Genomic DNA, 25,150 nt, shown 5'->3' with positions numbered 1-25,150 from the left:
GGAGGCAACAAAAAAAGAACACTACAGACCAATATCCCTCATGAATATAGATGCAAAAATCCTCAACAAAATTTTAGCAAATAGAATTCAGCAGCACATCGAAAAAATAATTCACCATGACCAGGTAGGCTTTATTCCAGGGACGTAAGGCTGGTTTAACATTCGCAAATCTATAAATGCAATTCGCCACATAAATAAAAGCAAGAACAAAGACCATATGATTCTTTCGATAGATGCAGAAAAAGCATTTGACAAAGTCCAACACACCTTTATGATAAAAACTCTCATCAAAATAGGCATAGACGGCTCATTCCTTAAAATTGTCAAGTCCGTCTACGACAAACCCACTGCCAATATCATATTGAATGGGGAAAAATTGAAACCATTCCCACTTAGAACCTGAACCAGACAAGGCTGCCCTCTATGTCCACTTCTATTCAATAATTATCAAAATTTTTACACTTGCTTCATCTGTTTTTTTCTCATATATTTTTGTTTTGTTTTGTTTTCCAAAAATGGTATCATAGTACTCATACTATTTACCTGCCAACCTGTTTTTAACTTAACAATCTGTCTTAAAAATTGTTCCATATCAGCACATTTACCTCCTTCTTGCAATGGCTAGGTAGTTTTCCGTTGTATGCTTGAACCATCATTTACTTAAACATTCCCCTATTGTTGGACATTCAGGCTGTTTCCAAAATTTTTTGCCATCTCATAAATGACTGCAATAAATGTTTCTGTACATATTGGTGCTTTACATATTGGTGCTTTTATTCCTGTAGGATAGATTTCTAAAGGTGAGATGGCAGGATCATAGGCTGTGTATATTTTAAGTATTGTTTAGTGTTGGTAAAGTATATTCTTAAAACGTTGTAGATATTCAGCCTCTCACCAGCAACGTATGAATATGCCCACCTCCTCATATCCTGCGCAGCCCTGGATGTTATTGCTCATTAAAAATATTATTGTGTGCACTCCAGCCTGGGTGACAGAGCAAGACCCTGTCTCAAAAAAAAAAAAAATCGTGACTCCTTTTTGTGAAAAGATGGCATAGAATTGGTATTTTTTTGTGTTCGAGAATGGATTCCTTTTCTTAGTTAATATTGTAAATTACAGCTTGGCAATCATTATCTGAGGGAAGATAGCCATTAGCAATGTCTGGAATAGAGGGGAAGAGGGAACTGCCTTTCGAAGACCAGCCGCTGCTCTTTGTTCCCACTAGTTTGCGCAGCGGAAAGGTGCTGGCCGCGTGGTGCACATCTGCAATCTCCCCGAAGGAAGCTGCACTGAGAACGACGTCATTAACCTGGGGCTGCCCTTTGGAAAGGTCACTAATTACATCCTTATGAAGTCGACTAATCAGGTAGGTTGGGGCACTTTCACTCCAGTATGCTTGGGATAGACCACATATTGGTGAAAGGGAATTATATAATTTTTTAAAAAGAAGCTATTCTTAACATAAAGAGGTGATACATAGCTGGCCTTTTGTTGGCATGGCACGGAGGTTTTTTTGGTGATGTTGTTTTGTTTCTCCTTGTTTCACCGTATCCTTCTTGTGATGGGCACAGGCCTTTGTGAATTTCCTAGAGATGAGGGGAGGCACTTTGGAATGAGGTGCCCATTAATGTAAAAAAGCTAATTGGCCCCCAAAATAGAAACCTATGGACTTGAGTCTCTTCACGGTGTTGCCAACCCCCTGAGCTAATGCTATAGTCTTATCTTCTAAGCTTATCATACCTGATGGCCTATATTTTGAACCAGCCAAGAAGCTGGGACTGGGCATTTTTACTGGTCCATGGTGTCAGTGGGTGAGGCCCATGGATCTCCCAGCAGAAGAGTAGGTGGAGACTAAATATGTTTGTCTTCATTTTTAAAATCAGAGGGTGAGTTTATACCCCCAGTGGTCAGAAATCAAAATATTTTCACAAATATTTTCACTTAGACCGGGCATGGTGGTTCATGCCTATAATCCTAGCACTCTGGGAGGCCAAGGCGGGAGGATTGCTTGAGCTCAGGAGTTTGAGACTAGCTTGAGCAAGAGAGAGACCCCCATCTCTACTAAAAATGAAAAAAAAAATATTAGCTGGGCAACTAAAAATAGAAAAAAATTAGCCAGGCATGGTGGCACTCGCCTGTAGTCCCAGCTACTAGGGAGGCTGAGGCAGGAGGATCGCTTGAGCCCAGGAGTTTGAGGTTGCTGTGAGCTAGGATGACACCACGGCACTCTAGCCCGGGCAACACAGTGAGACTCTGTCTCAAAAAAAAAGAAAGAGGCATTTAGAAAGCTGGCAGAATTTGAAATAAAACCCTAAAGAATCTTGATTTCTTAGTCGTCCACACTTCTGCCATAGACTATGACAGCAGGAGAAAAGCCACGCATCTGAAATTCAGAAATAAATATGGAGGAAGGAGGAGGAATGGGCTTGTTTAGCCCATTCAGTTCAAGGAAATGGGAGAGTTAAGGGCTCAGATGAGCGCTCCCCTGTCAGACCACTTTTCTCTCTCAACAGAGAGCGGCCAGAATCAGCACATCATCAGTGTAGCACAAACCAAACAAATCTAAGGAACAATGATGTCAACGAATTTGCCCTAGCACCTACTGGGGTAACTGACAGGTCCGTCAAAACAGTCTATTTGGAAACTCTCTGTAGACGTAGATGGAATGGAAAAGCTCATTTCTCTGTGTTTTATCGGAACAGTTAAAATAAATAAGAAAGATACTGTGTGGAAACATAACCAGGGATTTTCCTTTCTCTTTAACTCATGACATGGCCTTCGTTCAAGCCTGGGAGTTTGTGAGTTTTTGAGTATACGTCCTTCTTTATAAGGAAAGTGAGAGATCACATAACCAAAGCTTGTACTCCTGTCTCTTGCTGTCACCACCACCAAACAGCGAGTTTTGTAGGGGTCAGTCCAAGGCCACACATGCAACAGCTCCCTCTGGGATCTGTGGATTCATGGACCCTCCCGTCCCAGAGGGGCTTCCATAGCATGATGCAGCGCAGGATGGACATGCATAATTAAGAATAATGTTTTGTAAACACAAGGATCAGGACAGGGGCCATCTTACAATGAGCTCTTTTGGTGAAGTTAATAAAAAGTTCTCTTTGAACAGATGAGATCAAAGAGATCTCTTACTTCCTTGTACTGATTTTTTCCTTTTCATTGAATTGTGAAATAACATACTCTAAAGTGTATAAAGTACACTAGTCTTAAGTGTACAAATCCATTAATTTTTTACATGTGTACACCCATATAGTTAACACCCAGCATGAGACATAGACCGTTTCCAGAATGTCAGAAGGTTTCTTTATGCCCCTTCACAGTCAGTACCCGACCCTACTCGCCCCAGAGGGAAGCTCAGCTCTAACTTCGATCATCATTCATTAGTTTTGCCTGTTCTTGAACTTCATGTACATGAACTCATACCTTGAACTGAGTTTTATTTAAGAGCATTAAAGTGAAGTCCAATATATGTCCTTCCTTTCTTTCTTAGGCCTTTTTAGAGATGGCTTACACAGAAGCTGCCCAGGCAATGGTCCAGTATTATCAAGAGAAATCTGCTATGATAAATGGTGAGAAGTTGCTCATTCGGATGTCCAAAAGATACAAAGAATTACAGCTAAAGGTAAAAGCATTCTCTTCTTCATGCAGCCATTCAGCAAGCATCAGCTGAGTTTTTCTTACTTGTCAGGAACTGATTGAAGTGCTGGTGGGAAGGAGAGGACAGGAAAAGAGTTAGAAATTCCTCACTGCCTTTGAGGATATCACTTGGGAAGGCAAACCATTACACCATGGCAAGCAAAGTGTTCATTGAGGTAGATGCAGAAGGCAAAGGGATGCTTGAGACTACCTGGCAGCTGAGGAAGATTTTCCAGGGGAAGATGTTTACGGGGAAAGTCTTGAAGGAGGAAATCAGAAGGGAAAGGTGGTTGCTTCTCCGTAGTGGGAGTTCTAGGCGTAAACCCCTGAATGCGACCTCCTTCTCTACCTATGCAGGCCTTCAGTAGGTTTTTTGTCCTCTGTCAACCTGCTTTATCTCTTGTTCTCTCCTCTCCATATTTATGTCTTAAGCCAGCCCCATAGAAGACCTTCTAAGCAGCACTTGACTCAACTGGCCACTGTCAGAACTTCGGAATAAATTTAGATAATTCCAAACTGAGCTTTGTTTTTGTTTTAGCTGGTCTACATTTCTTTCTTTGTTTTGCTTATTTTTTGTTTCATTGTGAAGTATAACATACTTACAGAAAAGTGGATAATTATATATTGTAAGATTTAAAAAGTCATGATAGGTGAGATCTCATAAATACCATAAAACCAACACCAACATCAAGAACTAGAATATGGACAGCATGCAGAAGTCCCTGTGAGTCCCTCCCCATGCTCAGCCCCTCCCTCTCCTCTCTCCTGACTTGGAGGAATATCATTTCTGTGCTTTTCCTTATAGTTCTACCTGCTATATGTGCCTCCCTAAACATTATAGTTTAGTTTTGCCTGGTTTGGAACTTTGCGTGAATGGAATCACACTGTGTTCTTACAGATCTTGCTTCTTTCATTCAACGTTATGTCATCCATGTTGTTGGGTGTGTCTGTTTCTTTTTATTGTTATGTAAATTTCTGTTGCATGACTATACAATTTATCCATTCTGTTATTGATGGACATTTGGATGGCTTCCACTTTTAGGATATTAGGGACAATGCTAATATGAACCTTTTCAAACATGTTATCCTGGTACACGCGCACAGGAGCACGTAAATGGAGGTACATAAATAACTAGGATTGGGATTGTTGAGTCATAAGGCATGTTTACCCTCAACTTTACTAGATGACAGCAAGCTCTTTCCAAAATTAGTTGTCCCAAATTTATACTACTACTAGTAGTGTATGAGATTTTCAATGGTCCAGATTCTTGCTAACACTTTGTCTTGTCTGACTTTTTAATTTTTGCCTGTCTGGGGAGAGTATAACGGTTTATCATGGTTTTGTTTTTTATTTTCCTGATTACTCATTGAAGCTGGGTACCTGTTCATATGTTTATTGGCTATTCCGTCTAGATCTTCTTTGGTGGGAAGTTTCTTTTCAAGTCATTTGCCCATGCTTTTCTTTTACATTGCGTCTTCCTGTTGGTTTGCAGGAGTTCTCTTAACTGGAGCACTTAGTCCTTTTAAATTTATTGTAATTAATGCTATAATTATGTTTAAATCTACCTGCTTATTTTGTGCTTTCTTCTGTCCCATTTAATAGAGATTTTTCCTGTTCACTTTAGCTCATTCCACATTTACTTAGGGTCCATTTTGTGCAAGACTCATAGCCTTTAATCTGCCTTCGAGGTTGGAGTCAGAAGACAAAGGCTCAGTGACTGTTTCCAGCTAGGACTAGTATCCTGACAAGTCTGTGTATGTAGATCGGTACTATGTCAACCAGTTGCCAAAGTCCTGATTCTGCTTTGCTTGCATTATTGCCTCTGAAGTTCTTTTGCCAACAGTTCTGCTTCAGGCAGAATCTAGCTTTTTTTTTTTTTTTCTCTCTAATGAAAGCATATTGCTTCTCTCAGACAAGTAAAAGATCCCGCCCCGTTCTGTACCTAGCCAAAATTCCTGTTCTCCTGGATTCTCCCCTGAGAGCTAGAATTGAGTTTATGCTTTGAGTTCCCAGTGGAGCTTTGGTCTCCAAATGAGACGTTGTCATAAGTTTCTAATTAGGATAAACAGCAATAATCAGCTTCTTAAAGTATCGAGGCATAGTAATACTTTGCCAAGGGGGATAGTTTGGGGTGGTGCAAAAACCATGGGTTAAAGAGGTTGGATAGTCAAGTTTGCATTCAGCAGATGTTCACTGAGTGCCCACTGTGGGCGGAACTGGGCCCAGTGCCATGGATATAGAGGTAGCAAGCTTGTGAGGAACTTGGTCTGGTGGAAGGAAAAATGTGTAAACATAGATCCATCAACAACCATCATGTGACCTATGCCAGATTGGAAGGTGCTGATGCCAAACTAGGCTCTGCCCATTCCTGCTTTGGTGAGCTTAGACACCAGAGCTTAACCTCTGTGAACTCTAGTTTCCAGATCAGAAAAGGACTATACCTTGAGTTCTTTGGCTTTAAGCATTTTTTTCAAACACTGTCTTTTGAGTCTCATAATCACCCTACCCTGTAGGTGTGTAGGGTGGATACTAGCAGTAATTATAAGAGTACAACAATAATAACAATAATATGTACCTTTAATTGAGTCCTGGTACTCTGGGGTGAGTACCAAGCACTTTACATATATTATCTACTTTAATCCTGACGTCAGTCCTGTCAGACAGGTGTTATTATCCCAATTTTACAGATAAGGAAACTGGGGCTAACAGAAGTGCATCAGTAATTTGTCCAGGATCATATTTGGTTACTGGAAGAAAGGTGATTAAAACCTGGAAGTGTTTGGGTTTTTCACTATATCTGCGTCATTATAGTGTGTTGTCATGATCTCCATTGTCCACATGAAAAAACAGAGGGAAATCAGGTAATTTGCTTATGTAGTCAGGGAGCAGCCGAGATAGTATTCTAACAGGGTTTCTCAAGCTCCAATACACATGCAAATCACTTGGGGCTCTTCTTAAAATGCAGCTTCCAATTTAGTACATCTAGGGCAGCACTGTGATTCTGCATTTCTAACTGATGCTGCTGGTCCTCAGAGCATACTTTGAATAGGAAGGGTCTAGAACACATTGTTTTCTGATCTTAGTTTGGGTTTTCTGCTCCCCAAGATGTCACATGGCCTCTTAGGGTCATTGTGAAGGTCCCATGGAATAACATATGTGAAAGCATCTTAAAGCATGTTTCCCCTACATAGTAACACATGCTTTGTGGTCCCTATGTTGATATGAATCAGCTATGACTCTCTCTGCAAGTAACAGAAATTCATTTCAATTAAGGATATCAGCTTAAGTAAAAAAAAGGAACTTATCCACTCGTGTAAATGAAAAGTCCAGGAGTAGCTCTGGTTGCAGGTATGGCTGGATTCAGGGCCCAAATGATATCATTTGGACCTGCTTTCTCTCCACTCTGTCTTCTACCCTCCTGGCTCTGTTTACTGGGGGCTCCCTGGGGTGGGCCTTGGCAGCCCCCAGCTCTCTCCTCTAGGTGGCACGATGGCCACAGTAACTTCACCAGCTCTGGCTTTTTATCCTTCCTTTTCCTTCAAGAAGAGAGAGCCAGAGTTTTTCCTAGAAGCTCCTACAAATTAGACTAGCTTAGCACAGGCCCACATCCTCTGTGGCCAGGGGTGGGCCGTGCTGTGATTGGCTGGGCCTGTACCGCCTGCTACATCTTCAGAGCCAGGGGTGGAGACCCACCCAGACCTCTGGAGCAAGATCGGGGGGAGCAGCTGCTACCAAAAGGAGGGAGCTTGGCTGCAGGGGAGGTAGATGGCAAATACCGTGTTCACATGTGTCTCTGGGCCAAAGGGGCCACCACATCGGGTCCCACCAGGGTTGGCAGAGGTGAAGAGAAATTTTGATGCTCTTTCTCCTCTAACTTTACCTTTTGCTTACCAAAGTGCAAGGAGAGAAAAGAGAGATTGTAAGATATTTTTCATCTCTTGTCTTGAATATTTCCTCATGCACATGTCTTGTCTCCCCCCATACACCTTTTGTGGCAGGGGTTCTATTTATCAAGGTATTTGGGGCAGAGCCTTTCACATAATAGATGTTTGATAAATATGCAGAATGAATGAGACAGAGAAAATCTAAAAAATCTAAAAAGTGAGCATTTTTCTTCCTGTAGACCTGGACAAGAAGATTGAAATCTTTTCTGGGTTGTTCTATAGAAACTTCTCCAAAAAATACAAAATCATAATGTCTTCGATGCAGAAGGGAATTTGGAAAAATTTAAACCGGTGTCTCCCAGTCACTGCATCAGAGAATCGTCAAGAGTGTTTGGTTCCTCTTGCTCGGGGCTTCTCATTCAGTAGGTTTGGGGTAGGACTGAAATTCCCAGGCAGTTCTGGGGAGGGATAGAGGGCCTGGTTTCGCCAGCCTCCTAGCTGCAGAGAGGGCCTCTGGCCCTGGGAATTTGTCTTGTGAGTGGCCCCTGATGCTCTCAGCTGGGAAGATTAAATGGGCAAGTTGATGATGGAGGGTCTTCTCTATGTGAGACATGGTCCTGATAGTTACAGTGTATACAAGACATGATCCTTACTTGGGGAGAGTGTACTCTCTAACTGGGAGACAAGCTATTCTTGTGCAAAATCATACACAATTCAAACCTGAGTGCATAAGTACAGGAACTACTAGAAGTTCTGTGGCAAAAGGCAGTGTGACCTAGGCGTGTAAAAAAAGGGAAAGATTCCTGAGCGGGACCATAAAGAAGGGGAGAATTAGCTACACAGAGAGAGGGTTTCCAGGCAGAAGGAGTTGGGCGAGAGAAGATGTAGAGGCTGGAAGCCAGGTAACGTTGAAAACAATCGGGTCTGCTTTGATAGGATCTGACTCTGATGAATTCTGAGCTCATCTGGAAGGTTTCAGCGTCTTCCCAGGACTCTTGAGGTATGTAAAACAGCTGTGGGGCTGTCAGAGGCCATGAGACTCTCCAGCAGCTCCTTTTGTGTTGGCCAAGCACTCTGTGACTTTTACCGTTGCAGCCTGCCATGCCCTGAGGCTTTTGGTGGATGCCAGATGGGCCTCATTAAGCCACCTTTATAGGTGGAAAAAGTGAGTCTCCCACAGGCAACAAGCCCTGACCCCTGGTGACCCACCAGCTGGGGGCAGAGCTGGGGCTGCTGTTCCTGGGTTGAGATTCCAAGTCGTGGTGCCTCCCTCTCAGTGTGCCAGCACTGCCTTAGGGCTGCACCGAGGCTTGGGATCTCACCCCTGTCTCACGTGTTGACCGTGACCATTATGGATGGTCCCTTGTGGGGTTGTTGAGCTACATCAGTATCATCCTAGAATGGATGGAAATGCATGACATCTGGGATTTGCTTCCACATAATCTAGGGGTGGGGAAAGAGGGTGAGGAGTACAGATGCAACAAGATTGGTGAGATTGTTGAAGATGGGTAATGGATTCTTGGGAGTTCGATATACCATTCTCTCTACTTTTGTGTATGTTTGGAATTTTCTACAATAATAAGGTTCCCCAAATTTTACCATAGACCTACTCTATTCTCTCCCATTTCCATTTTTCTGAGATGATTACAGCTTTGCTTCACTTGCCTCCTTTATACTAAACCATGGCCCAAGAGGAAGATTGAGAAGATTTTCTTGGGGCTTTGAGAAGTCAGTTCTATTATTTGAAAATCTTTGTCCACTCCTGTCCCATTCTCAGGTGGAAGCTGGCAGTTGGTCCAGAGAGCGCCACACAATTTGCAATTATCACTTAAAACAGCAGGACTGACCCCTCCAGGCCTCAGAAGGGTTGCAGTGCCTGTGGTCGCTTGCCCAGTGTAGTATTCGCAAACTGTCATATTCATTCCCTGCAGCTGCATCCCTCTATCCCTCCAGCCGTGCATCTTAGAACAGGCATTATGGATCACCTGTCCCACGCCAGGCTCTGTGCTGGTGCTGGCTGTATGAAGATCAATGACCAGGGGCCCCCTCACTGGGGACCCGACATCTGAATAGAAGTAACTGCAGAGGGCACTGGGCTGGGAGTGACTGCAGGAGGAGGGTCTGTGCTTGGGAAAATAGGGGGCAGGGGAACGTTTAAGCCAAGAGGCCCTTCTAGTCCCCAGAGAGCACTCTAACTGTACCTCTTTGACCCAGGGGACTGCATGGGTCACTAGAGGAGATTTTCATCTGTGGTATCTGACTGGCCTGCTCTGTCCCTCATCAAAGGGGAAGGGCCTGGGGGTGCTGTCCGTGATGACCAAGGTGCAGAAGGGACCGAGAGCTCCAGGAGTACCTCTGCCTCTGACATTGGCCTGCCCTTGCTCCTACCCCTACTCTGCCCTGGATAATCTGCAAAACCTCAGCCGCTCCCTGCCAAGGCCATTCTCCTCCCATCCTGGGATTTCCAGGGCCAGGGGTCTGGAAGGAACAGTCAGGAGGATGTGAGGTTCCAGAAAAGCAGAAGAAAACTGGGACCTTGGGTATTCTTTTTACAACAGAAAATCCACATCCAACCTCCTTGGGGAATTTTTATTTTTATGTTCTGAACAGTTGCCATGGTACGTTTATCCCAGTTTAGGAGCATATTCTTTAGCCTCTGCTTATTCCAGCTTGGCAGTGCAAGCCACAGGTTGGGGACCCAGGATGTGGTCTCCTGGGTGACAGCAAATCTCAACACATAGACTTGGTCCTGGTGGCTGCTACAAGCTTTCCCAAGCTCCACTGCTCCCATGCTGGCCTGCATGGAGGCTGTGCTGTGGCGGGACCAGCCAGCCCAGCCAGCCTTTCCCTTGGTGATACACTAGCCAGAGTCCATCGTGTGGCCCAAGGTAGGCAGGCAGGAAGAAGACCACTCAGTGAGATCCACTCTCATGGTGTAGTCACTTCCAAATAAGCTACCTTCTACCCCAGTGGAGTGATGAACAACCCTGGCTGAAGGCCTGGTGGTCTGGAGCGGGGTGGTGGAGTAGAAGGAGACATCTTGGGCAGCAGCTTTCTTCTCTGCCTAACATCCTTGGCTCGACCTTGGGTCTCTGCTTATGGTCCAAGATAAGTAGTTGAGGTGCCGGCTGCCAGTGCAGGTCTTGGGTGATCTGGTTACTTGTAGGTGGCTTATGGAGGGTCCACCTCTACAGCTCCAGTTTGACGTAAGGGGCCATTTGCCAAAGTTGCGAGGTGCCTTTTTAGGGTGGCCATCCTGCCCTGTGCTAAGTTCCTGGGCCTTTTCTTGAACAGGGGATTGTCTGGCTTCTTGACCACCGACTCCCTCCTGAGCACAGGGGTAGGAGTCGCTGCCTCCTCTCTGAGTTTCATTCCCTTTGCATCTCCAGCTGGACTTGAACATTTTATATCTGTGTCCCAGCCCTGACCTCGCACCCTGAAGCTTCAGGCAGCTCCTCCTTCATTCTCGCCTTTGCTCTGTGTTCTTCCCAGGCCGACCCTCAACTCAACAGTGACAGATAAGCAGCCAAGCCACTCAGAGCACTCAGACCATTCTAGTCCTGGCTGGATGCCGTCTGTACAATGAGATCCCTAGTGTTTGTGTGGCCCTTAAGATCTCACGATTCTTTGTAAATGACATGGGACAAAAATCAAGGATAAAAGAGCAGTTGATTCAATATCTTAATAAAACTCTATCAAGAGTTGACATTACAGACTGAGGGTTTTTAGAATTCTTTATAAAAAATCAGCTTTATTGCGATGTAATTCACATACCATGAAATTCACCCTGCTCCATTCATTTTTATTGAATGGAAGAATTCAGCATAGTCTTTTAGAAGGTGCCCCTGCCCTGTCTTTGTGCTCATGAATTTCTTTTCTTAATCATTTATTATTTACTTTTTTTTTATTCTGTGTCCATTCTGGGTTTAAGAAAGGACTTTGGTTGGGATTTGAGGGTGAGGGTTGGTTCTGTCCTAGCACAGCCACCATGTAATGACCTCTAGACAGGGAGAAGCCGTTGGGTGCCTGCCATTCTCAGGTGTGAGACTCCCAGCCTTTGTTGCCCAGCTCACAGGTGTACTTTGAGCACCAGCTGACCCTGTGGATGAACACACTGGAGTAAGGCGTTGAAGGAGGTGTGGGGCATGGAAAGGAACTTGGAGTTAAAACGCCTGTTGCTTGGTCCTGATTCTTTTAACTACCTCTGTGACTTTGAATGTGTCCCTTAACCCAGCACAACTCCAGGGGTCACCATCTGCATGGAACACAATGTGGCTGGTGACCCTGGAGCTGTGCAGGGCAGAGACTCTGCCTCAACCTCACTGGGTCTCAGTTTCCTCACATATAAAATGTGGAGGCTGCATTCAATGATCTTCAGATCTCTCCAAGTTTAAAATGCCTGCCTTCCTTTTTTCTTCCTTTCTTCCCTCCTCCCCTCCTTCCTTTCTTTTCATGTTTTAAATATTTTTTTTTACTTGGGTGGAGGTAGAAATTGAGTATTATAAGCCAATGCTGCTTGTCCCCAGTGTATGGACGTGAACATCAGGCTGCTTCCTTCCCCAGCTCAATGGATCGCTCAGTGTCTGCTGGGCCGGTCAGCCTTACCTGTTCAGCATTATACGCACAATCCTCATCCCTCAGGTTACACTTGTCTTCCTTCCCCACAACGGATGGGGCGATGAACCACCCAAGTCAGAGCTGCTTCGCTCTGGTGTTTGCAAGGCCACCTCTGACCTGACGGTGATCTCTCTGACTTTGCTAGAAACCCGGGAAGAACGTGGCTGCCATCATCCAGGACATCCATTCCCAGAGGGAGAGGGACATGTTCCGCGAAGCAGACAGGTGAGGTCTGGGCCCCAAGTCTCAGGGCAGGTTCTGGGCAGTTGGAACACACGCCTGTTTCTCAGTCTTAGGGGGATTTGAGTCACACTGTGCCCTGCTCTTGCTCCTTCCCCATCCATCTGCCCTTCTGGGCCCAAGTTCCCCATGAAAAGCACCAGTCGTGTCCAGAAGTGCTGCTCCGGTTAACCTCAGGAACATGCGAGACTCTGGGCTTCCTCTCAGCTGCTCCTCCTTTGTCGGAAAGAAATAAAGGAAATGATCTGTTAGTATGTGGCCCTTTGGGGCAAGTCTGCACTCTCAAAGTGTGTGTGCACATGTGTGTGTGGCTTGTGTTTAGAGCCAGCTCTCCAATTTTCATGAGCTGAATAAAAAACCCAGTTACTTAAACAGTCACTCTGAACATTGCATATATTCAGTTTTTCGACCCATTTCTTCCAACTGAAGTTTGTGACCAGGCCAAGCTGGGGCTATGAGTTGATCACTGTCACTCCTGCAAAGACAGTTCCTGTGGAGGAGCAAGGGGGAAGCAACAGGAGTGGGCAGGCACCCGGCCGCACATCTGTGGTTCTTACCCAGGGCTGCCGCAGGGGGCGCTCTAACCTCACTGTAGAGGCTGCTTGCCCCATGATGTCAAGGCGGCCCTAGCTAGGCACATCAAGGTGTCCCCTAGTTAGTGAGGGTTGTTTTCCTGTATTGGGGAGCAAATGGAAAATGTTCATTTTTCAAGAATGCCGAATATGTGACTCGGTTGACCTGTTTGATAACCAAACAGCCTTCAAGTATATGTGTATTTGTGTGTGTGTATCTACGTGTAACTGTTCAGGCTTGGGATTTGTATTTTTTATCTGTCTGTTTTTATTAAAAAATTGTGGTTATTGGGGTTTTTTAAAGATGTATGTAAAGCCAAACCATGCCACCTGCGCTCTGTGTCAGAGTGGAGGGGATTAGGAGGTCTTGTTCTGAACCGTAGGCAGGGCGGGGTCCTTTTCTGGGTTTCACTTTCTTCATCTCAGACAGGAGTAGGTCAGAGTCCTAGAGTCTCTTTCAACCCTAAAATGCCTTCCTAAATCTTTGTTATTGGAATCTCTGAGCCTGCCCTCCCCAATAATTAGTATTCTTCTTCTCTGCCAAGGAGCTGAACAAATTGAGATGAGAAATAAATGAGAAAAGTGGAGGCTAAGAGGTGACCTGATTCTGAGAGAGGTGGCTGATTGCACCCCAGGGTGAGGCAGCCTTACGCACAAGGCTGGCCCTGGCCCCACACCCCCCCAGGAGGAGGGTCAGAGGCCTGCTCCCTGAGCACAGCTCACCTCCAAGAGAAGGAACGATGGGGCTGAGCCAAAGCCATCCAGCTAGTCTTCCTGGTTCCCAGGAGCAGAATAAGCAAAGGAGCAGAGGGTGGCCAGTACCAGACTTAGGGAAATGCCCTGCATAGAAGCCAGGAAGGAGGACAGAGCGTCCTCCTGGACCAACATCTGTGTGGTTCTGGACAGTTGTGAGTTAAGCATGTACACAGTTACACGTGCAGTATGTGTACAGGAGAGATTGTGCATCTGCGTCTGAGTGGGGTGGGGTGGGCTTTGTGCAGCTTCTAAACCCTGCCCCTTGGCTCCCCCACAGATATGGCCCAGAAAGGCCACGATCCCGCAGCCCAGTGAGCCGGTCCCTCTCCCCACGGTCCCACACTCCGAGCTTCACCTCCTGCAGCTCTTCCCACAGTCCTCCGGGCCTCTCCCGGGCTGACTGGGGCAACGGCCGGGACTCGTGGGAGCACTGCCCCTACGCCAGGAGGGAGGAGGAGCAAGACACAGCCCCCTGGCGGGAGAACGGGGATGACAAGAGGGACAGGACGGAGCCCTGGGCACACGATCGCAAACACCATCCCCGGCAACTGGACAAGGCTGAGTTGGACGAACGGCTTGAAGGAGGGAGGGGCCACCGGGAAAGGTACCCGAGGTCTGGGTCCCCCAACCCTCTGCATTCTGCGTCCAGCTACAAAAGCCGGGAGGACAGCTACTACCGGAAGGAGCTCAAAGCCAAGTCGGACAAGTACCCAAAGCAGCAGCAGGACACCCCCGGGAGGTCCAGGAGGAAAGACGAGGCCAGGCTGCGGGAAAGCAGACACCCCCTTCCCGATGACTCAGGCAAGGAAGACGGGCTGGGGCCAAAAGTCACTAGGGCCCCTGAGGGCGCCAAGTCCAAGCAGAGTGAGAAAAATAAAACCAAGAGACCTGATAGAGACCAAGAAGGAGCTGATGATAGAAAAGAAAGAAAAATGGCAGAGAATGAGGTAATGATGCAATCTCTTCCCCAGCTAAGGTGAGGCAGGTCCCAAAGGAGAATAATAATAATATTAAATAATAATATAATGATGATGAACATTTACTGAATGAAGGAACATTTATCCACTGTTTACTCTGTGCCAGGCACTGTGCTAGACACTTTCTTTCAATTAAATCATTTAATCCTCTCAGCAACCCTATGAGGAAACTGAGGCACAGAGAACCTACATTATTTGGCCAAGGGCACACAGCCAGGAAATGGCAGAGACAGAATCATACCTAGGCATTCTGGTGCCAAATTCCATGGCACCTTCTTGCCCTTTGTGGAAGTTAAAGGGGCACATAATGGGATGGCCTGCTGTCGTCCTGTTTGTCCATGGGGGAATGGCCCCGAGGTGTTTGCACACACAGAGTCTGCCAAGGGAGATTAGATCTTTGGTCCACTCCATCCTCCCTCCTGCCAAAAAAGCATCTACCAATCCTGGAGCTCCAATGAGGGGTGGTGAAGGAGAAGCAGCCACCCACGAAATTATATCAGGTGCCCTGGGCTTGGGGTGTTTCACCCCACTTTAACAAAAATGCATGGCGATTGGGCGGCACCTTCACCCACGCGTCTGAAAAGGCTAAGACCTGCTGCATTTCTTCAGTTCACACAGAGTCACGAGGTGGACTCTGGTACCAGGTTTATGTTCTAACTGGGCTTACACTTCCTTCTTGCCAGAGCTTCCTGAATTTAAGTAAAGTTGGGATAGTAGAGATCTGCTTAAGGAACCTAATTTTTTAAATCCTCTACAAATATTTTCTAGTCATCCTGACCCAAGAGTTGGTGACAATTACTAAGTCTAAATAAGGAGCCCAATTCTCAACTCCATGAACACTGAAGAGTCACTCTTCTGGCTAGTACTTCAGCATTCAGTCCCACATGCATGGGTGAAGTACCACTTTGCCAGGTGTTGTGCTAGGTGCAGGGGGTCCAAAGGTAAATAAGACATGGTCCATGTTATGGCAGAGACGGAGGTCTAATGGTGGAAAGAGAGCTATAAAATAATTTGCATACAGTGGAAACTTACAGAGGGTGAGCCTCTGTGGGCAATTATGAACTCTACACAGTGAGAGGAGAACTGCACAGAGGAGGTGACATTTGAGCTGGGTATTGAAAATGGGAAACAAGCAGTATAGGATTCTTAGAAGCAACAGCAAGGGAGAAAGTGAAAAAGAAAGACTGTTTTGAAAAACCTGGAAATACTCCATGTGGCTGCATCTTTAGAGCAGATTAAAGGATAATGTTTTTAAAAAGTAAAATCAAGGTAATGAAAGATGCAAGCCCCTATAGAATCAGATACCCTGGAAGGATGTGCTAGACGGATGCCCATCATTCCTCCAAAAGGACACTCAGTAATCTTTTCTCCCATTACAAAGTCTGCCACAATTCTTCCCAACTGGTTTGGGGTGGGGAGCAAAGAAGAGAGATGAGATTAGGGAAGGGGTTGGGGTGGGCTCATGAAAGACCCTGGGTGCCTTCCTGAGGATTTGAATTGGATCTGAAGGACCTAGTGAATCAGTGGGTGTTTTTTAGAAAAGTGTATTTGCTTGGAGGTGACCAAGGTGCTAGTGATGGTTCAGTGTCTCGAGGAAAGGCACGGAAGGGCAGAAAGCAAGAGTTGGCAGGGGCTCAAGCTGGGCCTTGTATGTGCACTGTCAGTCTGCTGCCCTCTGTCCCCCAAGGCCAAAGGGTAAGGCTGCCCCCTCTCAACCTGCCCACACTCCTGAGACTCTGCTTTGGTAACCTCATTTCCCCTACTGTTTATCTATGCTGCTGTCATCGGTGTATAATATTGCCCATTTAACAAATTAACTGGCATGTGAGTTGTATTTAACTCACACTAGTTTTGAGCCTGGGGCCTCATGAAGCATATGAAGATTCAATTCTCTGAAACAAATTCAATAACTATGCGTGAATCACATACTACTCAATTGGCATGCAGTGAAAAAATTGATTCTAGCACCATATGAGTTGCATATAACTCATACACAGAAAACAATAAAAAATAACAAATTGTTCATTAAATTAGAAAGGATCATTTTGTTTTCAAAGTTTTTATTCCATTTTCATTATAAAACGCTGTGGCCCCAGGGAAAAATTTTTTTTCTAGTGTGGCAGTCAGTGTGTTAAGGTGACACACACTATGGGCCATCCCGAGAGCTCCTGATGGAAAAGGATTCCTAGAAAGCCCCATGGGTGTCCCTTCGATTCTGTCCCTCGAGTTGGTTTTGCCTCTGACAGCCCTAGAGTAGGGTCAGTGGGGACTTACTGGGGCCCCCCACAGATTGTTGCTGTGTGTTTGGAGCCAGGCAGTCCAACTCCGTGTGCTGGAGTAACAGCAGAAAAAAGGGCTCTTCGTACTGTTCTTAAGCTCTGTGTTATGAGCTCGAGAAAAACCCAGATCCCCATTGGGCTGTCCCCAGAATCAGACAACAGGTGGCGACTGAACTTGGGAAGAAGGCAGCAGGCTGAGGACGGGGTCCTTGCTGTCCTCATACACCAGGTGCCTCCCACCCACGGGGCCTTTACATGTGTTCCCCTGCTGCGGAGTCTCCAGAGGACTCACTCACGGCCTCCTTCTCCACACGTTTGTCCCTGGCACTGCATGCAATCTCAACACCCCAACCCACTTCCCTCCCTTCCCCTCTCTCCTAACCTCCACGCGGCAGGAAGTTTTAACCGCTGCTCTGTCCCCAGTCCCTAGAGGAGGGCTTGGCGCAGAGTAGGCGTTCAGTAAGTGTCTGTTGAAGGAATGAATGACTGAACCCAGACTCTCGGGGCAAAGGCCTGGCTTCTGAGAACCTGGTCACACCCTGTTCTCTGCCTCAATTTTCTTGTTTGTAAAATGGGCGTGATCACAAGGTTGTTGTAGCATAGTAATGAGCTTCTGCTCATTAAAAACCCTCTGAGATCTCTGGAGAAAGTGCCTGTGGTTGAGAAGTCAGTGTGTGTCTGCTCAGTGATCACGAGTGACCAAGGCCATGCATGAGACCTAGTCCTGACCACAGGACCATGAGCAGAAGGAAAGAAATCAAATCACGAATAAGGAAAACATGGGAAGGAAACACTCCTCCATCTTACTGGAAGCGAGAACAAAGGTTACAGACCCAGATACCTAGGGAAGGGAAGCCAAGGAGGTGACAAGGGGAACCAGGGGAGCAGGGTGGACCCTGGCAGACTGAGGAGGTGGTGCCTGTCACCAGCCACCACTCAGCTCCATTCTGCAGCTGCCGTGTGGAATGTGTGCCCTCACTGTGAGATCTGCCTTTTCTTAGAGCAAAGACACAGTCTAGGATAGACTAAGACGTGTCTGTGGGCCAGATGCAGCCCAGTGGCCCCTAGAATGTAACCTTTAGTATAACCAATCCATAACAGGACGTAGAGAAACCACTTATACTCAGTGCAGAGCCCTGACGAGACCCAAGTGTGTGGGGAGGCAGGTGCGAACTTGTTATTCACCCACCCCCTGCTTCTACCAATTCTTTTATTGAGCAATATCCATGGGGCACCTAGCACTGGGGCTACAGTTGTGCGTGACATTGAGACAACCCCGGTCTCATGGAGCTCATGGTCTAGTGGAGAGACAGGCTGACGCAATGATTCCTCAAATGAACAGAGGCGGGCGGGCGCTAAGTGCTAAGGAGATGGAGGTTTACAATGCTGTGAGTGCCTGCAATGAATCCGAGGCTTCCCTGGGTTAGGGTGTGACTATTGAGATTGGGAAGAGTGGTGAGTATGTTTACTGAGTGAACAGGAAGGCGAGCAGATGGAGGGATTGGCATGTGCAAGGGCCTGTGTGTGGCTCCAGTGTTGCTGGAGCGGGGAGAGCTGGGGGGTCAGAGTAACAGGAGGTGAGGCTGATTTGCCAACAGGGACATCATCACGCAGGGCCTTGTAGGCAGGTGAAAGATGTTTGTCTTATCCTAAGTGCAGGGAGAAGCAAATGAAATATTTAAGCAAGAAAGTACAGTAAGGATGTGATAGTTTTTGCATTTGGGGATGATCATTCTTGATTGCCTTGGGGAGAATAGATTTTTGGGGTACAGCAAAAGTGGGAGACCAGTTCAGAGGTGGTTTAGCAGTAGCCCGAGCCCTGTGTTGGCAGAGCCCTTATTGCAGCTGTTGCCACCTAGTATCTCAGTCTGTGGGCTGGTGTGGGCAGCTGGGTGCATTGGTCTGTTCCCATAGGCTGCTGCTCTCATCTGGACGTGACTGAGGGCAGAGGAAGCTCTGAAAGGCATTACCCTGTTTCCTTTGCCTGCAGGGAGGAAGAGCAGGGGTCTGCCTGGTGGGTTGGGGGGACTTCCAGCCCAGCTGGCAAGGCTGCCTCTCCCAGCTTGAACTGGAGGGGCTCCCTTGACTGTGTTGATTTAGCAGTGGACCAAGTACAAGAACTACTTGGGAGGGGTAAGGATTATTTATTTTGACTAGGGAGGGCCGTGGATAATTGATTCAGGGAGATAAAAATAAAGAAAAGTGGTCACCTGTTGACAGAAGCTGTAATAGCTAAAAAGGTATTTATAGCTGCTTTCCACTTAGCTTAGCTCAGAAGACTTGAGCAAAACTTGCAGTGGAATCTTCCACACCAAACACTGGAAAGAGAAAGGACTTGAGGGTTTGAACTGTCTGTCTCTGTCCGGTAATAACTGGTTAAACCAGTCCGCCCTGGGCTTCTGCTCCTGCTGGCTCCTTGTCAGCTAAGGGGGTGTGTCTGGTTGTGAGAAATTAGAAGTCAAGTTTGAACCAATGTCAGCCAAAAATGTTGAGAAATGCAACTTGCCCCCGAGGAAGCCTGGGAGTCATCATTGATTTGGTGGCCAAAGGTTAAGTCCTGGGAGAATGTCCCCGAGAAACTTCTAAAGTGGAGGTTGGCAAACTTTTTCTGCAAAGGACCAGATAGTAAATATTGTAGCCTATGTGGGCCAAGAGGCAAAACTGAGGATTTTATGTAGGCATTTCTGTATTCACTTAAAATGTAACTATTTAAAATTGTAAAATCCATTCTTAGCTCGCAGGCTGTGTAAAAAGAGGAAGCAGGTCAGGTTTGGCCTGTGGACTGACCCCTGTGTGAAAGGCTGGTTAGAGGCACTAATCTCCAAACCAAGCACCCGCTTCCAGTTGTGCAGTTTCACAGACACAGGTGCTATAATGAGAGCCTTAATTTGGGCGAGGGGATAGAAGGAAGGGAATGCTAGTTTGGGCTGCAGATCTAGGACAGAGATACTGCAAAAGAAGGTGAGAAAGCACTAATTGGGTGACAGCTCCCTTCCTGGATGATTACCTGGCCGGGATGATTTTTTTCATGGCCAAGATGAGTCTATTGGGGAAATGTTTACCATGGTGCTTAACCCCAGGGACTCAGCCTGCCCGGGTCAGTCCACCATTGGGACTGACTTTTCTACTCATCGTCACTGCAAAAAAATTACCCAGTTTGCCAAGGATTTCTGCCCCCTAAAGACATCAGACTGCAAGAACATTTCTCTGCCTCTATTTGTCTGTGTGACCATGAGCAAATTACTTAACCTCTCTGAGCCTCAGTTTTCTAATCTATAAAATGAATAACGGCAGCTGCCTCTGAGGGGCTCTGGGAGGATAAAGGAAATACTGTATGTGAAACACACCTGACAGCTGTTACCTGTGCCCAATATTATTCTTTTTCTCATTTCCCTGCTCACTGTTGATTTGGTTTGTTCTGTTCTTCCTTTGGTAAGGCTGGAAAAGAGGAACAGGAGGGCTTGGAAGAAAGCCCCCAATCAGTAGGCAGACAGGAGAAAGAAACAGAGTCCTCTGATCCGGAAAACATACAGACAAAGAAGGTAAAGTTTTGTTTCAGATTCTGGCAGTGTAGCCACCTCTGCACTGCAGCCATCAGTGACCGAGTCCCCATCCTGCCTGGCGATGTCCTGCTACATGGAATATGTCTGAGACTCCACTGGTGGTTCCATGAATGAACCAGTCCTCCTTGCACTTCTTGGAGGAATGGCTTTGCTTGGGATCTTCGGATGGTCTTTATCGAGGAGATCTTTACCCACAAGCCTGGGCTCTGCCTCACTCTCCAGCAACTTGGCTGTGCTCCTAAGAGAAACATGTGCCCCAAAAAAGACTCAAGCTTCAGAGCCAGACTCCCAAAATAGACAGGTCCCCTGGGGGATGGGGAGATGCTACTTCGGGTACTCGAGCTGGGGGCCCAACCTTGACAATCCCAGACCCCGGGATTAACAAGACATCTACTGTGCTTGTGAAGCTTATTTTACTTAATTAAAATGAAAAACCCAGTTACAGTCTTCCTGGGCTGGGGCTGCCACAGCAAAAAGAAATGTCCTTGGAACGTGGCCAGCTTCATGCCTTTCCGGTCAGGGGAGATGGGTATCGCCGGCAGGGAAGCTGATCTCCTAAATCTGTCTGCAGAGTCCGTGGGCTGCAGGGAACGCCAAGAGGAAAGTTTTAGGAGGGGCCTAGTGGGAACCCTGGCTACGGAAGTGTACCCTTGCAGGGAGAGGGTGCTTGGGGGAATTTTGTGGGGGACTTTGCTGCAGTTACATTTAGCGATGTCCCACATGCAAGGAAATAGCTCCAGTAAGAATTTAAAGTTTATAACGCAATCATTCATTCCGAAACTATTTATTGAGCACCTATTATCTACCAGGGGTTGAAATTCTTTGTGTCACTTAAAACATGGTGGATTAAGCATTAGGGCTTATTCCAAATCCTGTGCCATTTTGAGCATCACTTTAAGGATGAGTCAGTGGTGTGGGACTTGAGTGGTAAACAGTAATTACCCACTGATTGTTCCCAGGTAGAGACGAGAAGACTCTGGATCTTTCTGGTTTGAGGGGTCCTTATGATCAAGGTTTGTGCCTTCTGTTTGGATGCTCTCAGCCACCCTCTGACCTCCATTCTGTGTTTTTGCATAGGAGCATGATTGGGAGAGTGGAAGCGAGGCAGAGGGGGAGAGCTGGTATCCCACGAACATGGAGGAGCTGGTCACAGTGGACGAGGTCGGGGAGGAAGAAGACTTTATCATGGAACCGGACATCCCAGAGCTGGAAGAAATTGTGCCCATTGACCAGAAAGATGATATCTGCCCGGAAATATGTCCCTGTGTGACAACCACTTTAGATTTCACCAAGGAAGGAGTCAAGGCCATTGGCAACGGGGCGGCAGAAATCAGCCTCCAATCACCCAGAGAGCTGCCTCCTGTTTCCACGAGCTGTCCCAGTGACATAGACGTGGAGATGCCTGGCCTAAATCTGGATGCTGAGCGGAAGCCAGCTGAAAGTGAGACAGGCCTCTCCCTGGAGGATTCAGATTGCTACGAGAAGGAGGCAAAGGGAGTGGAGAGCTCAGATGTTCATCCGACCCCTGCAGTCCCGCAAATGTCTTCCCCCAAGCCAGCAGAGGAGAGGGCCCGGCAGCCTAGCCCATTTCTCGATGACAGCAAGACCAGGGGGACCCCCGAAGATGGGGCTTGTGAAGGCAGCCCCCTGGAGGAGAAAGCCAGCCCCCCCACCGAAACCGACCTCCAAAGCCAGGCTTGCCAAGGAGTGTTGACCCCCGGTAACTACCTCCCCTTTTCTCCTGGGTGGTGGGGTTGATTGGACCCCTGTGCACCTAAGAAAGTACAGGCATGTGCCGGCTGGAAGGAACATAAGGAACGTTTCAACTAGCATCAAAGCTGGTGCAGAAAGTAATTTAGTAACAGAGGCAAGCCTCTAAAAGCCTGGTTAAACTGTTAGAGCTTTTAGGCAAATGGTGCAAAAGAAATCAGATAGGCGGCCGCGTGTTTTCTGAGAAACTCAGATAGGACAGACTTCTCCGCATTTACAGGAGCCCAGATGGACTTGGACAACTAAAATTAGCTCGAGTTATCAGCAAAAGCATATCAGAAGGGGCCTGTCACGGGCTGCGGAGGAGGACCACCCAGGCTGTTATTTTTGTGGTGGGGCAGGGGTGTGGGAGGCAGGAGAGGAGTGGACAGGGAGGGACAGGGGCTCCCCAAGGGGTACGGCCATTCCCCTTCCTACTGCCTCAGACCCCTTTTTCTCCAGGGTCTGCCAGTAGTACGAGACCTGTCCCGGGCTCTCCTCCTCCTCCATTGGAGGTGATGTGTCTGTGCCCGGCGCTGTGACATCATGAAAGAGAGAGTTTAAAATAGGCTAAGCCCCGTCTTCTCTGCCAAGTGGAAACTAAGATCCAGCAAGGGCTATGGGGGTAGGGAGGGAGAGTAGCCTTTAAGATTCTCACTTGTGTAAATAACTGGAAATTCGCTTTGCAGAAAGCCTGCAGCATACCAGAGGGTGAAGTAAGAGGCAAGGGGCAGAAATTACAGAGGAAGGGCTTAAAAACAACGTTTCAACCCAGAGCCCCGTGGGCCGCACAGGCTGTTAGGTAACCTGGAGGCTTGGGCTTTCCTCCGTGTCAAGCTGACCTGAGCTGTTTTCCACCTGCATGGATCTGAGTCTCCATGGAAACCCTGCCATGCACCGCCTTCTTGTTGCTAGAGAAACGCTGAGGCCCAGACGCTGTCTAGAGAAGGCAAGAATAAAGGAGGAACAAAATTTTCTCCTAACTCTGAGTGAACTTCTTTTATTTGCGGTATAGGTCTCAACATGTGCCGGTGGTGGTGGCTTGTTAGCTTACCCAGTGTTTGGGGTTCGTATCTAATAACACCGCTTGACAAGCTTGGGTGAGAATGGCATTGCCTTTTTGCCAGCCTCAGTGGACGTCAGCACAATTTTTGCCCATCAATAATTCCTCTTCCTGCAGGGCTGGGATGATACTGAATTGGAAGGCAGGGGGCAGGGGTGGATCATTGCAAGCGAAAGCGTCAGCAGCCCATGCCCCCCTGGACCAAATGCAAAGATTTGCCAAGTTTTGTTGTGTGTGGCATTCTTTTGGCAGTGGAAACAGCTCTTAATTATAGTGCTTTGGTTCTAATTAGCAGTCATTGCCCCAGCCTCATGTGATTAAGCAGTCCAAGGGACAATTCCTAATCACACAGTGCAGGGAATCGAATTGCGGGGACTCTTTGAGGCACGTTAGGTTTCATGATTTCTTTGCCTTGGCTCATGTTTTGCAGAAAACTCCAGGTACATGGAGATGAAATCTCTGGATGTGAGATCACCGGAATACACTGAAGCGGAGCTGAAACAGCCCCTTTCTTTGCCTTCCTGGGAACCAGAGGACGTGTTCAGCGAACTTAGCATTCCTCTAGGTAGGTGAAATACACAGTCCTTCCCGAAGTACAGCTCCAGGAAATGGAAGTTCCACAGCAACATCGAAGAGCTTGAGAAGGCTTTTTATCATTTTGTTGCCATGGTCGTTTTTAACGTATGATGCAATAACCCAGGTTTGCACGGTGCAACTTTAAAGTTTCTTGCAACTTCTGTCTCCCATAGTAGACCAGATACTCCAGGGGATCAGGCCTTGAACAGCACTGCCCTGGGACCCAGAGGCCTGTTTTCTGTCAGAGAATGCTCTATTCCTGACGACACAGCCTTTATGTCCAGCCCTTTTTCAGGCCAGGAAGCAGAGGTCCAACAGCCTCTATAAAGTCAACAGAAAGGAACCTCTCCTGCTACTTCTCATTGCCCCAGCCTTTCCCTGCCCTAGCCCTTCCCGGAACCCTACATTTTTTCTCTTTAAAGGACTAGCTTTTCTGAGGCGATGATGCTGAATAGACTGTTTGCGGCAGACCCTTGATAATTGAGAGAGGGAGCACTGAACAGAGAGACCTGGATCCCATCCTTCCTATTCTGTGTCGGTCACCCTGTGTCCTCAGAGAAGTCATACCCCTTCTCGAGCCTTAGTTTCCCCATCTTTCATATGGAATTGGACCAGATCAGTATTTTTTCAAGGGTGGCAGTGTTGGGGGTGGGACAAGGAGGGAGTTTACTAACAGAATGACCTAGGACACATTTCCAATGTAGAGAGTTAAGCAGAATCTCAGGGTAGGGAGTTGAAGGTACTTTAAGAAAGTTTCCCAGAAGATTCTGACACCACCATTAACCCAGAGACTCCCACCCCAGCCTATGTCATCTTTGAGTCTCTGCATTAGCTCTGAAAACTTGGAAAGCAGTGAGATAAAGCAGTAGTAGCAGCTGCTCAGGAGAGCTTGGGAAAGTGTCACAAGGTGGCATGAGAAGCACCGGTCATCTGGTGACCGATGACCACGTGTCTGCTCATCCCGGGAGGGGCTAGTCAGCGTGGAGGCTCACCCTTTCCTTCCAAGTTTTTCTTTTCTTTGTTCTTCTTTTTAAAAAAATCTGTTACTATTTCTTTCCTCCAAGTGTGCCATTTTTGTAGAGTCAGATTTGGAGAGCACACTTCCTTTTTTTGTTTTTTTAAGGGATAAATTGGCTGCATAGCATTTCCCAAGACCAAAAAAAAAAAAAAAGAAATAAAATAGAAAGAAAAAAAGGAATACTGACCTTAGAATGAACTGAAATGACCC

The 25,150-nt window shown here is 46.9% G+C and overlaps 1 protein-coding gene across 1 annotated transcript in view; it reads left to right on the top strand.

Annotated features, from left to right (window-relative positions):
* RBM20 (RNA binding motif protein 20) overlaps window positions 1–25,150 on the top strand; it is a 188,510-nt gene that overhangs the window by 152,834 nt on the left and 10,526 nt on the right. The window contains exons 6-12 of the mRNA XM_012663890.1: window positions 1,226–1,366; window positions 3,500–3,631; window positions 12,293–12,372; window positions 13,993–14,662; window positions 20,409–20,513; window positions 21,612–22,254; window positions 23,777–23,911. Of these exons, the coding sequence (XP_012519344.1) occupies window positions 1,226–1,366; window positions 3,500–3,631; window positions 12,293–12,372; window positions 13,993–14,662; window positions 20,409–20,513; window positions 21,612–22,254; window positions 23,777–23,911 (1,906 nt within the window). The remainder of the gene's footprint in view (window positions 1–1,225; window positions 1,367–3,499; window positions 3,632–12,292; window positions 12,373–13,992; window positions 14,663–20,408; window positions 20,514–21,611; window positions 22,255–23,776; window positions 23,912–25,150) is intronic.

The sequence above is a fragment of the Propithecus coquereli genome, unplaced genomic scaffold (genome assembly GCF_000956105.1).
Source record: "Propithecus coquereli isolate 6110/MARCELLA unplaced genomic scaffold, Pcoq_1.0 Scaffold84, whole genome shotgun sequence".
Lineage (NCBI taxonomy): Eukaryota > Metazoa > Chordata > Mammalia > Primates > Indriidae > Propithecus > Propithecus coquereli.
This window is presented reverse-complemented; position numbering and strand designations above follow the sequence as displayed.